The sequence below is a fragment of the Sorex fumeus genome, unplaced genomic scaffold (assembly GCF_029834395.1).
Source record: "Sorex fumeus unplaced genomic scaffold, SorFum_2.1 ptg000081l, whole genome shotgun sequence".
Classification (NCBI taxonomy): Eukaryota; Metazoa; Chordata; class Mammalia; order Eulipotyphla; family Soricidae; genus Sorex; species Sorex fumeus.
The window spans coordinates 16,268,593-16,284,426 of record NW_026606138.1 but is presented as its reverse complement, the minus strand read 5'-3'; the positions used below and the strand labels follow the sequence as shown (position 1 = coordinate 16,284,426).

The 15,834-nt window shown below is 47.3% G+C and overlaps 1 protein-coding gene across 1 annotated transcript in view; it reads left to right on the top strand.

The window, feature by feature from the left end:
• CGNL1 (cingulin like 1) overlaps positions 1 to 15,834 on the top strand; it is a 133,828-nt gene that overhangs the window by 47,535 nt on the left and 70,459 nt on the right. The window contains exons 2-7 of the mRNA XM_056130697.1: positions 1,284 to 2,544; positions 4,638 to 4,732; positions 6,959 to 7,064; positions 11,250 to 11,351; positions 12,842 to 12,990; positions 15,288 to 15,423. Of these exons, the coding sequence (XP_055986672.1) occupies positions 1,288 to 2,544; positions 4,638 to 4,732; positions 6,959 to 7,064; positions 11,250 to 11,351; positions 12,842 to 12,990; positions 15,288 to 15,423 (1,845 nt within the window). The 5' untranslated portion in view covers positions 1,284 to 1,287. The remainder of the gene's footprint in view (positions 1 to 1,283; positions 2,545 to 4,637; positions 4,733 to 6,958; positions 7,065 to 11,249; positions 11,352 to 12,841; positions 12,991 to 15,287; positions 15,424 to 15,834) is intronic.

Below are 15,834 nucleotides of genomic sequence, written 5' to 3'. Positions count from 1 at the left end.
CCTTGTGAAATGCTGGGGATAGAAACTGGGTCAGCTGCATGCAAGGCAAACCCCCTCCCTTCTGTACTATCTGGCAATAAAAATTAATTGATTTTTTTGGTGTTTGGGCCACACCCAGCTGTGGTCTGTGCTCACTCCTGGCTAAAGGCTGATACACAGCTCCTGGGACTCAACCCTGCTGGCCATGTGCAGGACAAGCACCTTATTTGCTGTACTTTTTTTCTAGTCCAAGTCCCTAGTTTTCAAATAATATTTTCAAGGTCAATATGTTACTTGAGCTTTCTGGGCAAGGAAATAGTCGGGACTTTTAGTTGAATTTTATTAAAATACCTGACTCCTTGCTAGGGGGTTGCTCCTGCCATGCTCACGAGGGATTGAACCCAAGCCTCCTGCATGCAAAATGATACACTCAGCCCTTTGAGCTGGCTCCCTGGCCCCAAAGATTTGTTTTAAAAAATCATTTACTCATGTGGTTGGGTCCACTAACAGCTGATTTTTTTTTCAAGTGGAAAAAAAAAAAGTTTAACCTCTGTCCAAATAAGCCACAGTCAAGATTTTCACACAGGATTCTGCATTTAAAAGGTCGAAAGTGTTTTGGCAGGAAAATTAATAGTATAGGGGGGAAAGAAACCAACGGTGAGCATTAATTATTTAAGAGCCTTAGCTCGTGATTATTTTCATGGAAAAGTACCGCACCTTGTTCTCAAAAGCTGGGAACTCGGACGTCCTATTGGTTAAAAATAAATAGCTTCATGTGTGAGGAAACCAAGGAAGGAAAAAACAAAGCGACCAGCAAAGCCCATTAGCTAGACACGGAATCCTGAAAGGAATCTTGCTCAGCCCGACTCGGGCGGGGTTCAGGCCCACGGTGGACCAGCAGCAGGTCACGCGGGCTTTTGGGGCACGTGCGCGCTTCCGAAGGGTCCTTGCGGCCCCCCTGCTGCTTCCTCTGAGCCCCCCTAACGCGTCCTCGCCCGCCGGGGCAGGAGCATGGAGCTGTACCTCCGGGAGTACTGGCACGTGCTTCCGAAGGGTCCTTGCGTGTCCTCTGAGCCCCCCTAACGCGTCCTCGCCCGCCGGGGCAGGAGCATGGAGCTGTACCTCCGGGAGTACTGGCACGTGCTTCCGAAGGGTCCTTGCGTGTCCTCTGAGCCTCCCTAACGCGTCCTCGCCCGCCGGGGCAGGAGCATGGAGCTGTACCTCTGGGAGTACTGGCACGTGCTTCCGAAGGGTCCTTGCGTGTCCTCTGAGCCCCCCTAACGTGTCCTCTCCCGCCCGGGCAGGAGCATGGAGCTGTTCTTCGGGGAGTACCGGCACGCGCGGCAGGAGTGCGGGGTGCACCTGAGGCTGGCACGGGACGGGCCCGCGCCCCGCAGCGCCCCGCCGCCGAGGATGGGCTCCTACGGCGTCAGCATCCGGGTGCAGGGCATCGACGGGCACCCCTACATCGTGCTCAACAACGCCGAGCGCTGCCCGGCGGGCCGGCGCCCCTCAGAGCAGGCCCCGGGGTCCCCCGGCAGCGTCCCCGCACCCGACGAGCCCCGCGAGGAGGAGCTGCAGTTCCCGGAGAACCCCTATGCTGACCCCAGCCCCAGCGGGCCCCCGCGAGAGCCCCACGCCTTGGAAGGCAGGACTGGCGCGTTGGGCACGGAGCGCAAGGACGCAACGGCGAAGCCCAGCCACGTACCGCACTGCCAGCTGCCCCCCGAGGCACCGCAGCCTCCTGGCCCGGAGAAGCCGGGCCCGCAGCCTCCCGCAAGCACCTGGCCACGAGCGCCCCCGGGAGAGGGCCGCCAGGCCCCGAAGGATGCGCCCCGCGGTGCGGTGGTCGCCGAGGCCCCCGAGGCCCCTGAGGCCCCGGGCTGCGGCCCCGCCAGCCCCGACGTGCTCCCGCTGCGGCGCCAGGACCCGGGGCCCGCGCCGGAGCCGCGTCCCGCGTGGGCAGGCCCCACGCCTCCCGGCCCCTCGCCACCCGCGGCCCGCGCGCCCCAGCGCCTCCTGCTAGGCGAGCCGGACCGCGTCAACCGCCACGAGAACCGCAGGTACATCCCCTTCCTGCCGGGCACCGGCCGCGACGTCGACACGGGCTCCCTCGGCGGCGTCGAGCAGCTCATCGAGCTGTTCGAGCCCCGGGCCGGGCCGCGCCGGGGCCGCAGCGGCAAGCGGCCCCGCCTGGCCCCTGAGGATCGCCGGCGCGCGCGCAGCGTGGACAGCGCCTTCCCCTTTGGGCTGCGCGGCAGCGCCGAGTACCTGAGCGAGTTCACGCGCCACCTGGGCAAGTCCAGTGAGCACCTGCTGCGCCCGTCGCAGGTGTGCCCGCCGCGGCCGCAGGTGCCCGAGTACCGGACCCGGCCCCGCGCGCCCACCACCAGGCCGCAGGGTCCCCGGGCCGCTGCGCCTGACCCGGCCGCAGACTCCAAGGAGGAGGACGTCAAGACAGCCACGGCCACTCTGCTGCTGCAGAACCGTGGACTCGCCACGGCTGCTGACTCGGGGGCCAAGAAGATTTCGCTTAAGTCCTTCTCCACAGCCTCAAACGTTCAGGTAAAAATGTGTTTTTGTTACTTTTTTGGGGGGAGAGTTTTGGGGGGAGAGACCATGGGTCACCCCCAGCGGTGCTCAGGGTTCACTCCTGTCTCTGCACTCGGAGATCTTTCCTGGTAGCCCTCAGGGTACCATATATGGTGCCAGAGATGGAAACTGCAAGACTTCCACCCAAACCACTGTACTATCTCTTTGGCCCCTCATCCAGATTTAATTATTTGTTTCTTTTTTTGGTTTGGCACCACACCTGGCGATGCTCAGGGGTTATTCCTGCTCTGCACTCAGGAATTACACCTGGCAGTGCTTGGGAGACTGTCTGGGATAACAGGGATGGAACTCGGGTCAGCCCCACCAAGGCAAGCATCGCACCTGCTGTACTGTCTCTCCAGCCCTACACATCCACATTTTTAAAAGAATTTTCCCCATACAGAAAAGCCTGGCAAAGCCTGGCAAGCTACTCCTGACATATTCGATATGCCAAAAACAGTAACAAGTCTTACAATTTGTTGTGAGATGTTACTGTGCCCGCTCGAGCAAATAGATGAACAACAGGAGGACAGTGCTACAGTGCTTCCCCCTACAGATAGTTATGTTCAGTTGCATGGTGTTTTCGAGCTAATTTAAGTAGAGCTAGATTCCCTTTGTCTGAGAAGTTTGTCAAATACTGTAAGAGCTTCCTTCCTTGGAGGGGGTGGAGAAACCCAGTGGTGCTTCTCCCAGCTCTGTACAGGGAACCGTGTCAGGCCAGAGATGAACCCAGAGCTCCCGTAAGTGCTCTAGGCCTTTAAGCCCCACATGACTCCTATTTTTCTTCTATGTACAAAACTCTCTAGCCTACAGACTTTGTTTCTGATGTCGGTCGGCCCCATAGGTGACTTATGTGAAGCGGGGAGGAGAAAGATGGTCACTTTTTCCCCAACCACCTCTGCCACATGGGACCCAGGGTTACTGGGTTCTTGTCTCACCTCCCAGAAAAGAATTTCAGGAGTAGACAAGCAGTGAAATAAATAGATTTTATTTGGAGGGTTTTTTAAGGTCTGGATGGGGGGAGAGAGGGAGAGAGAGAGAGAAAGAGAGAGAGAAATGCACTCAAGAGAGAAAACATGGGCATCTCCCCCACACACATCCTAGCATGAGACACGAAAACATGAAAGTATGCATCTCAAGAGGGGAGATGTGGACAACACATGTGTTCGGGCACCACATGTGCTCGGCCACGTGGGCACAAGCAGCACATGGGCTCTGGCAGCATATGCACCCACTTCCTTTGTTCAAGGTGTTCTTTATAGGGTTTCTCCAACCTGCCCCCACGTGGGGCTTCTTTCCAGGTAAAAGTCCATTGCTAAGGAGGTTACCAGGGAGGTTGGGAGTGGTGATGGTCTTCTTTGGGCTGAGTCACTAAAGTTAATCAGATAGAAGGAGAGGTCGAGGGAATTCGAGGAATTTCCCTCATGAGGTGGGGTCCAATCTTCTCAGGGTCTGCTGCTCAAGGTCTTATCTGTATCTACAAAGTGGATCAGCCTTGGAGTTTTCCTCTTACAACTTTTTCTGACCTGTTTCATTGTCCAGGGCCTTTCCCTATCTACCTGCCTGCATCATTTACACTTAGAGCTTCTGGAACCTGAACTTTTGATCTGTTTATTGTCTTCTTGATTTTTGGAGGCAATGGGGTTAATTTCTAGCCTGAGAAATTATTTTGATCCCAATTTAGATTAGTTCCAAACTAATGAAATTTAAGTAACATGTTTAGTGTTTTGCTCACAACAATAAAAAGTAATGACAATGATAAAAATGATAATAAGTGCTGGACACCATTTGTTAGCTGTTCCGGGATTGCGCCAGTGGCAGGAAGGCTGGTGGTGTTTATTAACTGCCATTTACAGGTGAGCAGTAGGTGAGCAGAGGCCAAGTCCTGGCTGGAAGTTGCAGTGCTTCTAGGGAGTGGAGCCAGGCGGAATAGGAACCCTTATCTGAGAGAGAGTCTGGGAAAAGGAGAACTGTGTTTGGAAGTTTCTGTTCAGAGTTTTTTTTTTTTCCCCAGGAAGATCCTGGAAGCTTTAGCCTGTGGTCTAATGCCATATCTTATGTTCTAGGTCACACCGGATCTATTAAAAGGTCAGCAGGAACTTACTCAGCAAAGCAATGAAGAGACGGCCAAGCAGATACTGTACAATTACCTCAGAGAAGGGTCAGTGATTATCCTTAAAAGAGCAAAGTGTTGGCATTTATGGTGGGTGGGGGCCATTATTTCCTTCTGTGCCCTCTCTTCCTGCCCTGTGTGATCCGTGTGTGTGTGTGTGTGTGTGTGTGTGAGAGAGAGAGAGAGAGAGAGAGAGAGAGAGAGAGAGAGAGAGAGGGACAGAGAGATAGACAGACACACACAGACAGAGAGAGAGAGAGAGAGACAGAGACAGAGACAGAGACAGAGACAGAGACAGAGAGCGAGAGAGCGCACATGTCTTGCATGATATATGGTCTGATTCCCTGACATCTCAAAAACTTCAACATAAATTTCACAAAGCCTCACTGGGATTTTATGAGAGCATATCAGGCCTGGCCATGGGAGGTGAGGAACTGGGAGGGGATATCACAGTTGAACCATTTCACATGAGTGTATTTTTCAAGTGACCTTAATCTGTTTGATAAAAAACTGAACCTAAGGAAAGCATTTAGTGGGGAATTCATACTGCCCTCACCTTAAGTTTTGTCCTGCACACAGGGCTCATCAACCCTCCCTCCCTAGAAGTTACAAACAACACAGGAGCTGGCATTGGCCAGAAACCCCCTGCTTTTTTCTTTCTAAAGCAAATGTGAGTCATTTCAAAGCACCACATTCCACACATCTTATCTTGGAGGTGAAGTTTGAGTAATCTGGTTTTCTGGTCTGACTTAGATACTAACTGCTCTGGAATAGGCCAGGAATGTGAAGTTTCTGTTTCAGTTCTCTCATCAGCTGTGATTAAGAAGAAGGAAATCTTTATGGCCTGGCATGACTTGGCATATACTCTGTGGTATCAAAATACTACACCTTTTGTATTGTGTCTTATAGTGATGCATCAGAAATGTGGAGCTGACAAAATAGGGTAAAAAGATAAAAAATAGGGTCAAAACAAGTAACCAGGGAGAATCTTTTTTGTTTGTTTGTTTTTTTGTTTTCTGCTCTTGGGTCACACCCAGAGATACACAGGGATTACTCTGCACTCAGGAATTACTCCTGGTGGTGCTCAGGGAACCATATGGGATGCTGGGAATCAACCCAGGTTGGCCTCTTGCAAGGCAAATGCTGTGTTATCGCTCCAGCCCCCAGGGAGATTTCTTTTAAAGAACTCTTTCAGTCTCTCTTTCAAGGTTTTTCCCATATTTGATGAAAGTAGAACTTTGTATTTTTAAATTCTTTTCTCTAAAGTTATGTGGTGGTGGTGGTGGTGGTGGTGGTGGTGGTGGTGGTGGTATGTGTGTATGTGCATACGCACATGCATGTATGCCCTCATTTAGTCACGTGAAACAGAAGGTGCTTGTTTAGGAAAACTTACTGTAGCACTGTCCTCCCGTTGTTCATTGATTTGCTGGAGCAATGTGCTGGAGTAACGTATCTATTGTGAGACTTGTTACTGTTTTTTGGCATATCGAATACACCACGGTTTGAGTATCATATAAGACAAATGGCCATGCTGGGTTAACTAAGGAGATTTGTGTTTGTAAACAGGCAGACCAAGTTCAGATCATCAGATCATTGAAGATCGTCCTTTTGGTGTGTGTGTTGGGGGGAGGTAGGGGATGGGGAGTAGGGGGGGTATTTGGGACATTCCCTGAGGTACTGGAGGGGTATGGAAGGGGATGGTACACTCTCAGATCTGTAGATCCTGCACAGCTTTGCACCATTTCTCCAGCCCTGCAGATTCTTTTTCTTTTTCTTTTTTTTTTCTTCTGACTCTGCACTCAAGAATCACTGCTGATGGTGAATCATGGGTTGCCAGGGATCGAACCCTAGTCAGCTGCATGCAAGGAAAATACCCTCCCCACTGTGCTATTGCTCCAGCTCCCCTTGCAGATTATTCTTAATAGAAGCTTTAAAAATAAAATATGTGATAAGAAGAGAAAGGGTAAGAGATTTATTTTGTTGGTTTGAATGTCAGTAACTTAAACCAGACAGCAATGACTTATTTAGAATGTGACCAACTATTTCCAGGATCCATTTTGGAAATCAACTGTCCCAGATTGAATGGTGGGTGATATAGAGCAATTGATTTGAAGAAAAATACACAACTGGTTCCTCTCTCCTCATGCTATGTGTGTCTGTAGTCCTGATTTGTGCCTCTTCAAGTGCTTGTTGTATAGAAATCAGAGCGTACATAATCTCTGGGCACCAGTGGTCGATTGAAGCCCTCATTTAAAAGATTTCTGCCTCTTTCAGAAGCTCTGACAATGACGATGCTACTAAAAGGAAAGTCAACTTGATCTTTGAGAAAATCCAGACTTTAAAGTCTCGTGCATCAGAGAAAACACAAGGGAATCATCAGGTAATGGAATTTTTGTACTTTTATAGAAATGTGGCACCAAATCTGTATATCTTTATACCAGTTAGTGGGATGTTTTCTCATCAGGGAGCTGTACATTCAGCAGAGGGTCATATTTAAACATATTTAAGTATTTCTCTAGGGGAGGACCATATTTGCAGTGCTCGGGGCTTCCCTCTAGTACTGTCTGCACTCATGATCACTCTTGGCGCAGAGCTTGGGGAAGCATGGGGTGCCAGGAATTGAACCCAATTTGGCTGTGTGCAAGGCAAGCTCCTTACCTTGATAGCTGCGCTATCTCTTTGGCCCCACATATTATTAATTTTCCACCTTTTATGATGAATGTTTCAAGATACTTTTAAATATTATATATACAATGATGACCAGGGTATGGTTCAGTGGTTAAGTGCATACTTTTGCATGTATGAGTCCTGGGTTCAGCCTCTGGCATTGCAAAAATAGAAACTGTAAGAGTGCTATAGAGAGCTTAGTTTCGAGTGTTGGGAGGGAGCACTTGCGTTTGCACGTATAGGTTCAAAGTCCTGGGTTGAACCCTCTCCCCAAATGTACATAGCAATGAAACACATAGGTAATACAATTTAGAAAGGAAAAGGTAAGGGTGTTTGCTACCACATGGTCTGATAGAAGAGAATATTATCATTATTATAGGGAAATTTGGAAGGTGAGTGTGAACGAGCTTGGTTTCAAGCTCTGGAACTTCAGAGAAAAGAATAAGTGAATGTAGACTGTGGGGTTGGGGGGAGTAGTGTGGGAAGCCCACTGGCATTGGTGGAAGGTAAAGGAAGCTGTGGAGTGATGGTTTAGTTCTTTTTTTGAAAGGAATCTGTTTGTTAAATTATTATATAAAACCACTTGGGAATTGGGTTTTTTTCAGTTAGAGAAGGAGCTGGATGTAGGACAGAGCTCTAGGGGCTGGAGTGGGGACCTGGCATACCTGGCCTGAGTTTGATCCCTAGCACCACCTGGGCTCCAGAACATCACTGGGGATCATCCCAGAGTCTGAGCTGGAGTAGCTGCCATATACTCCAGGTGTGGCTTACAAAAATTGAGCCCTGCCCCTAGTCTTCAGTTTCTTTATGCTCCTCACCAGTTAATCACACCCCCTAAGATGATCATAGCTTAAACAAAATTAAATTAAATTAACTAATATTTAGTTTTGGGGCCACACCTGGCAATGCTCAGGGCTTCCTCCTTGGTCTGCACAGAGGAGTCACTCCTGGCAGTGCTCAGGGGACCATATGGGATGCTGGGGATCAAAACTGAGTTGTTCCTGTGCAAGGCAAATGTCCTACCTGCTGTCATGTCGCTCCAGCCCCTTGTGTTCTAGCTTCTATCCCATAAAATTAATTTTGTATTTTTGAGTTTTATGTAATAATGCCTGTGATATTCATTCCTCCATTTCTAGTTTCATTTTCTCAATACTATGTCAGTGATACTCATCAATGTTGCCAGCCTCAGGTGTTCTCTGTTGTGTCAGTATAATATAATGCCTGTTTGAGGAGTGGAAGAAGACTTCGAGAGCCCTTAGCCTCAGGCTACTCCTTGCTCCCACTCGGGACTGGTGGAGACTGCGTGTGGCCAGATCAGGCCTAATTCCGCATGACCTCCCTGACTGTCTCTCTTGGCCAGTATAATGTAGTATATATTCTTGATAGACTTTTGCAGTTTGGGGCGATTAAAAACAGATGCCGTGAACATTTTTATGGGTAAGGTTATTCATTCCTTTTGGGCATGTAACTGGGGATAAAAATAGGCATATGTTTAATTTTTAAGTATGGCCAACTGATTTTCCAGACAGCTTGTGATTTCACTTGTAATATATATTCTCTCTCACGCTTAGACTCTTAGTTCTGTTCCACGGGCCAGGCTGTCTCCTATACCTGCACCATACTTTCAGTTTAACTGTATAGTAAACCTTAAGTCTGGTATTGTATTTCCTCCAACTTTATTTTCCTCCGAGCTTGCTGGGGCTGTTTTATGTCTTTGTTTTCCCATGTGAACCTCAGAACCAGTTTGTCAGTTTCCGTGTATGAGTGCAGACAGCCCGCAGGTATTTTGATGGAGTTGAGTGCATTAGGTTAATTGGGGTACAACTAATATTTTTAACACTTTTGATATTTCTGTTTATAAATATGAACCTTCTCATTTATTTCAACATCAACATCTCCAGAAATGTTCTTTAATAAAGACTGGGTACATCTTTTTTTCTTTTCCCTTTAGATTTCGGTTCCGGTTTGGGGGCCAGATCCAAGGGTGTGGTTGGGGGCTACTCCTGACTCTGTTTGTGGGGTCTGCTCCCATGTTTGCTGCATGCAGTGCAGAGGACGTCCGGGTTATCTCTTCGGCCCAGCCCGTGGTCTTGTTCATCTTTCTCTTAGAGCTATCTTTCCAGTATTTGTCTTTTTTTTCTTTTTTCTTTTTGAGTCACACCTGGTGATGCTCGGGGGTTACTCCTGGCTCTGCACTCAGGAATTACTCCTGGCAGTGCTCGGGAGACCACATGGGATGCTGGGAATAGAACTTGGGTTGACCGCATGCAAGGCAAGTGCCCTATTTTCTGTGCTATCACTCCAGCCCCCCGGTATTTGTTTTTTTCTATATTTCCATGTCCAAATAGTTCGATTTTCTTCTGACTTGAAGAATTTTCTTTACTGTAGCCCCTAGTATTTTTTTTTCTTTCTCCTTGCAGTGAAATGTATTTAGGTTTACCCGGTTGTTTTCCTAGCTTGATAGTTCATTTCTTCGTTGCAGATTTATATAGTCTAGTGTTTTAATGAACTACAGTTGTGTTCATTTTTTTTTTTTTACCTGTCCACACTTGGATGTACTTGGTGCATTCTCCTGACTCGGCTGTGCTCCGGGATCACTCTGGTGGGGCTCTGGGGGATCATATGTGGTTCGGGGGGGGGGGGTGGGTTAAACCTGGGTCTGGTGGGTGCAAAGCAAGTACCTAACCCACTATACTGTCTCTCCTAGCCCCAAACCACCATTTTAACTATCCCTTCACCAACTGAAGGGTGTCTTGTTTGCTTCCTAGTTTGGACAATTTTTTCCCCCACATCCATCAGTGTTGGGTGAGGTGGAGTGTGCTCTCCCAGCTCTGTACTCAGAGGTTGCCTCTGGTGTTTGGTAGATTATGTGGTGTAGACCTCCTGCATACAAAGCATGTGCTTAGCCTTTTGAATTATCTCTCCAGCCCGGGGTTTGTATTTTGACCATCTATGTGGTATTATGGCATTTCATGATTGTGTTCATTTTCACCTTCCTAATTACATTGTTTGGACTTTGAAATGTGACTAGTGAAAGTTCAAACTAGTGTAGGGCTGACTCCTATTTCTTCTTTATGTTCTGATGACCCTGTATTGGTTGTTCTTAATGCCTGCCGCACGAGTGTCTCAGGTGTCTTATCTCACTTTCATAGTTTTTACCAAAAATGGTAAATCTGATATTAATTACTCTTATTTGCAACCAGAATTCTAACAACCAGCAGTCAGTTATTAAGGTTGACTAAGTGTAGAACCATGTTAGGTTTTGTAGAAAAGGGGCTGTAAAAGATGGCCTTTCTTTGTAGTAATTCCCAAGTTACCTAATAAACTGAGGCTAAACTGATGTGTTCTGCCATTCCAAAAAAAAAAAAAGTGGATGTATATTCCTAACTCACAAAAAATATTTTATTGTTGATCTTTTGTTGACAATTGACTTCTGTTCAAATCTTTATTATGGAGAAATAATAATTAAAAAGCTATTTTACTTCTTGGAAACATCCCTATTTGAGCATGATTTATTATCTAGATCACATTTTTATAGCTTGTGGGATTAAATTTCTTAAGAGTTTGTTTAACAGAAATTAAACCTGTGTTACAATATTCAGATTCAAGACTTGCAACAAACTTGCTACCTATGGAAGTTTTAGTCTCACGGAGTTAGTGCTAAGATATTTGATCAGATAATTTGTGTGATGGTGATCAAGGCATTAAAATTGAGTTCCCTGAGGTCTTGGACATCGGTGGGCAGTGTGTGAAGATAAACTCTGTGTGTGAAGTCAGAACCTACTTTAGAATTGGATCTTGAGATATTTGTTCTTAACACTAATTATATTTGGGGAAAGAATTAAAAATAAAGTGTCTCCATCACTTAACTGTGGGCATCTTTTGCAATGCATTTCAGGCTTCTAATTCTTCATCAGAAGTCAAAGATTTGTTGGAACTAAAAAACAAGCTGACCACAGAAGTGAGTGACCTTCAACGGCAGCTTCAACTAGAATTCAAGGTGTTTGTTGTTTCCTTTGCTTATTTTATTTTATTTATTTTTAAAATTTAATGTAGGAGTACTGCTATTTATTTAGTCATTGATTAAGCTGATTGACTTGGGTATGAACTCCACATTACTTTAAAAAAAATTTTTTTTAAATTGAATATCCGTGAGATAGACCATTACAAAGCTGTTCATAATTGGGTTTCAGTCATACAATGATCCAGCACCCATCCCTCCACCAGTGTGCATTTCCCACCACCAATGACCCCTATTTCACTACCTTCTCGCCCCAAACCTCACCCCTCCACCCCCAGCCTCCCTCTATGGGAGGTACTTTGCTTCTTGCTTTCTCTCTCCTTTTCCTTTTGTGCATTATAGTTTGCAATACAGGTGCTAAGAGGTCATGGTGTTTCTTCAGGGCATTCAGTATTTTTATGGGGATGTTAAGGCTGGAGTAGCTTTTCAGTTGGGTGGTCACTTTGGGGTGTGGATGTGACTGCCGAGGCTTCTGGAAGTTCAGGGAGGTGTGGGAAGGTAGCCCATCCCAGTCCTGAGAAAGCCTGGAGATTTCAGTCACAAAAACTGCATACCAGAATTTTTAGCAGATTGTATCTTGGTGAGGTCTGTCCTGAGATGGTAGAGCCTGGCTGGGGGTATAGCAGCAGCGATTTTGGATTCTGGGGGCAAGTGGCTGCTGGGAGCTTTGCTTGGGCAGGCACCAGGCCAACCTGCCCGCTTCTGACTTACCCTGTTCTGATCAGCCATGTGCAGGTCTGAGATTAACTGTGGCTTTTGATCTCTTTCGAGATTTATCTGCGTGTCACTGAAATAAGGCCAATAAATGAGCTTGTATAGCTGAGTTGGAGGTGGTTTGTGGGTGTGTCTCCCACATTCCTATTTCTTGGTAAACTTGGCCCCAAATTGTTAGGGTCCAGTCGAAGGCACAGTGGCAATTTTTGGGTATCAGGAAGCCTGAAGGCAACATCAGGCTGCTGATGCACTTGCCCCGCAGGTACAGGTTGACCTGCTGGCAGCACCATACCCACATCCTTTGCTTCTCTTAAATTTCTGTCTTGACTGATAAAAAATGTTTTTGACCCACGGGATGCCAGTCTGTGAATTGTTTCCTCTGCAGTTCTGCTGTGCAGATAACTTTATTATTTTAAATGGCTGAAGCTTATCAGGGCTCTTTGGGGAGAGAGAAAGGAATGCCATGGAACAGAGACCAGCCAATAGAAAAAGATAAAATTGTAGAAAACATCTGGGCCAAGTAAGAGAACGCGCAGGAGGAGGTTTAGCTGCATCTCCTTTTAGACTAATTGCGTGTCATTAAATATTTGAATTCCTTCCAGTTGTGCCTTTCTTTGCCTTTTAGTGATCTGATGTGATCGAGGGATTTTAATAATGTTAGTGCCAAGACCCGAGACTCATGAGGGTTTTGCAAGGGTTCCTGGGGGTGTGTCTCATGAAGGTACTTTGAAATCTCACCCATGTGTTTCTCTTAGAATCAGCAGAACCTCAAGGAAGAAAGAGAGAGAATGAGAGTGAACTTGGAAGAGCTTCAAACCAAGCATGCCAGCAAGGTGGAGGAGAACTCGGCTCTGCAGCGACGCCTGGAAGCAAGTGAGGGTGAACTGCGGAAGAACCTGGAGGAGTGAGTCTGGGCGCCAGCCTGTCACCCTGCATTTATCCAGTGGAACCTGAACATTTTTTTTCCTGTCCTATTTTCATTTTATGTATTTATTAAATTTTTAAAAAATTAAATCACCGTGAGATACAGTTACAAAGCTTCCATGATTGACATTCAGCTATGCAAAGATTGAACACCCATCCCTCCACCAGTGTGCATTTTCCACCAGCAATGTCCCCAGCATCATCCCGGCCCTCCACCCCCACCCCATCTCACCCCTTCTCCTGCCTCTATGGCAGACAATTTCCCTCTTACTCTCTCTCTACTTTGGGGCATTATTGTTTGCAATACAGTACTGAGAGGCCATCATGTTTAGTCCTTAGTCTACTTTCAACACACATCTTCCGTCCACAGTGATCCCTCCAACCATCATTGACTTAGAGGTCCCTTCTTCATCACAATTGCCTTCTCCCCCAGCACATGAGGCAGGCTTCCAAACTGCAGAGCAATCCTCTGCTTGTCTCTTATCTCTACTGTCCTTAGGTGTTAGTCTCATATTATGTTATTTTATATTCCACAAATGAGTCATTCTGTCTGTCCCTCTCTTTCAGACTAATTTCACTTAGCATGATGCTCTCCATGTACATCTACTTATAAGCAAATTCCATAACTTCATCTTTTCTAACAGCTGCATAGTATTCCATTGTGTAAATGTACCAAAGTTTCTTTAAGTCTGTTCTCTGGCACTTGGGTTGTTTCTAGATTCTGGCGACTGTGAACAGTGTTGCAATAAACATACAAGTGCAGCTATCATTTCTACTCTCCTTTTTTGTACTCCCAGGATATATTCCCAGCAGTGGTATTGCTGGGTCACGTGGGAGCTCAATTTCTAGTTTTTGGAGGAATGTCCATATTATTTTCTAAATAGCCTGGACCAGTCGGCATTCCCATTAATAAGAATGAGAGTCCCTTTCTCCCTACATCTGTGTCAACACAGCTTGTTCTTATTCTTTTTGATATGTGCCAGTCTCCAAGGTGTCTGATATCTCCTTGTTGCTTTGATTTGCATCTCCCTGATGATTGATTAGTGATGCAGAGCATTTTTTTATGAGCCATTTGTATTTCTTTTTTGTGGAAGTTTCTGTTCATTTCTTTTCCTCATTTTTTAATGGGGTTGGAAGTTTTTTTCTTGTAAACTTCTATCAGTCTCTTGTATATCCTGGCTATTAAGCCCTATCTGATAGATATTGGGTAAATAATTTTTCCCATTCTGTGGGCTTTTTCTGTATTTTGGTCACTGTTTCTTTTGAGGTGAAGCTTCTTGATTTCATGTAATCCCACTTGTTTATATTTCCATTTGCTTGGTCAGTGGTGTTTCATCCTTGAAGATACCTTTAGCTTCAATATCACGGAGGGTCCTGTCTACATTTTCCTCCATGTTCTTTATGTCTTCAAATCTGATATTGAGGTCTTTAATCCATTTGGATCTGACTTTTGTGCTTGATGTTAGAGGTCCGAGTTCATTTTTTTGCATGTAGCTGTCCAGTTCTCCAAGCACCACTTACTGAAGAGGTTTTCCTTGCTTGCGTGTAGCCTAAACTTGATTCCTTTTCTTTAAAATTTATTTGGGGGCTGGACTGATAGCACAGCAGGTAGGGTGTTTGCCTTGCACGCGGCCGACCCAGGTTTGATTGCCAGCATCCCATATGGTCCCCTGAGCACCGCCAGGAGTGATTCCTGAGTGCAGAGCCAGGAGTAACGCCTGTGCATCACCGGGTGTGACCCAAAAAGTAAAAAAAAAAAAAAAAACCAAAATTTCTTTGTTTGTGGGCCACACCCAGGGGCCTTAGGGCTGACTCCTGGCTCTGTGCTCAGGGATCACTCCTGGTGGGCTTGAGGGACCAAACTCAGGTCAGCCACATGCGTGGCAGTGCCCTACTCACTGTACCATGGTTCAGGCTGCTGTGTCTTTTCAATACTGCCCGGTAGGGCAGTGCGGTGGCTCCCAGCCAAGTTTTGCTCCCTCATTCCCTCCTGTGGAAGAAGAACCATGAGATGTGGCCCCTGGACGAAGGTTGACAGTTTTTAATTACTTTGTAGCTAGAGAGTGTCTTGTTATCTTTCAGCCCTCTGAGGGGCTGGGGGTCTTGGTAACTGAGGGAAGTAGTAGGAGGCCCCCTACAAGGCACCAGGCTGCGTATCTGACTAGGAGGGTGCTAGCTTCTATAGCCCCACACCAGGAGGCTGTGGGGGCTCGGGTGACCACCTGGCCCGGAGGGTCTCGGCCAGGGCCCAGGTCTCTGACTGCTCTTTTCCTCCAGGCTGTTCCAGGTGAAGATGGAGCGAGAGCAGCACCAGACGGAGATCAGGGACCTACAGGACCAGCTCTCGGAGATGCACGATGAGCTGGACAGTGCCAAGCAGTCGGAAGACAGGGAGAAGGGGGCGCTAATTGAGGTACAGGGCCCTCTGCTGGAAAGGCTGGGCTGGGAGTGCTGGGTTCTGGGCTCATTCTGTGTGTGTGGGCGTCTGGGGGCCAGGGGTCTAGTCTCTGTTGTCTGGGTGAGGGAATGTTCTGGTCAGGGGTGTGTTCTGTAAGTGCCTCTGGGAACTGGGTCCCTGAGGCGTATCTGTGTCTGATTCTGGGGGCAGGTTCTGGGGTTCTGTTCATGTGTGTATCTGGCCGGGTGCTTGTGTGCGTCTGCTCTTCCTGTGCCTGTGATGGGCCCTGTGGAGCACATGTTGATTGGGATGTTGTGCTCTTGGGACAGAGTAGGGCCTTCCTCAGGGTGGTGTCTGAGCGCCTCCCTGACCCACACCCCCACAGCCACACTCTCCACCTGGCGTGGCCCCAGACAGCCCTAGAAA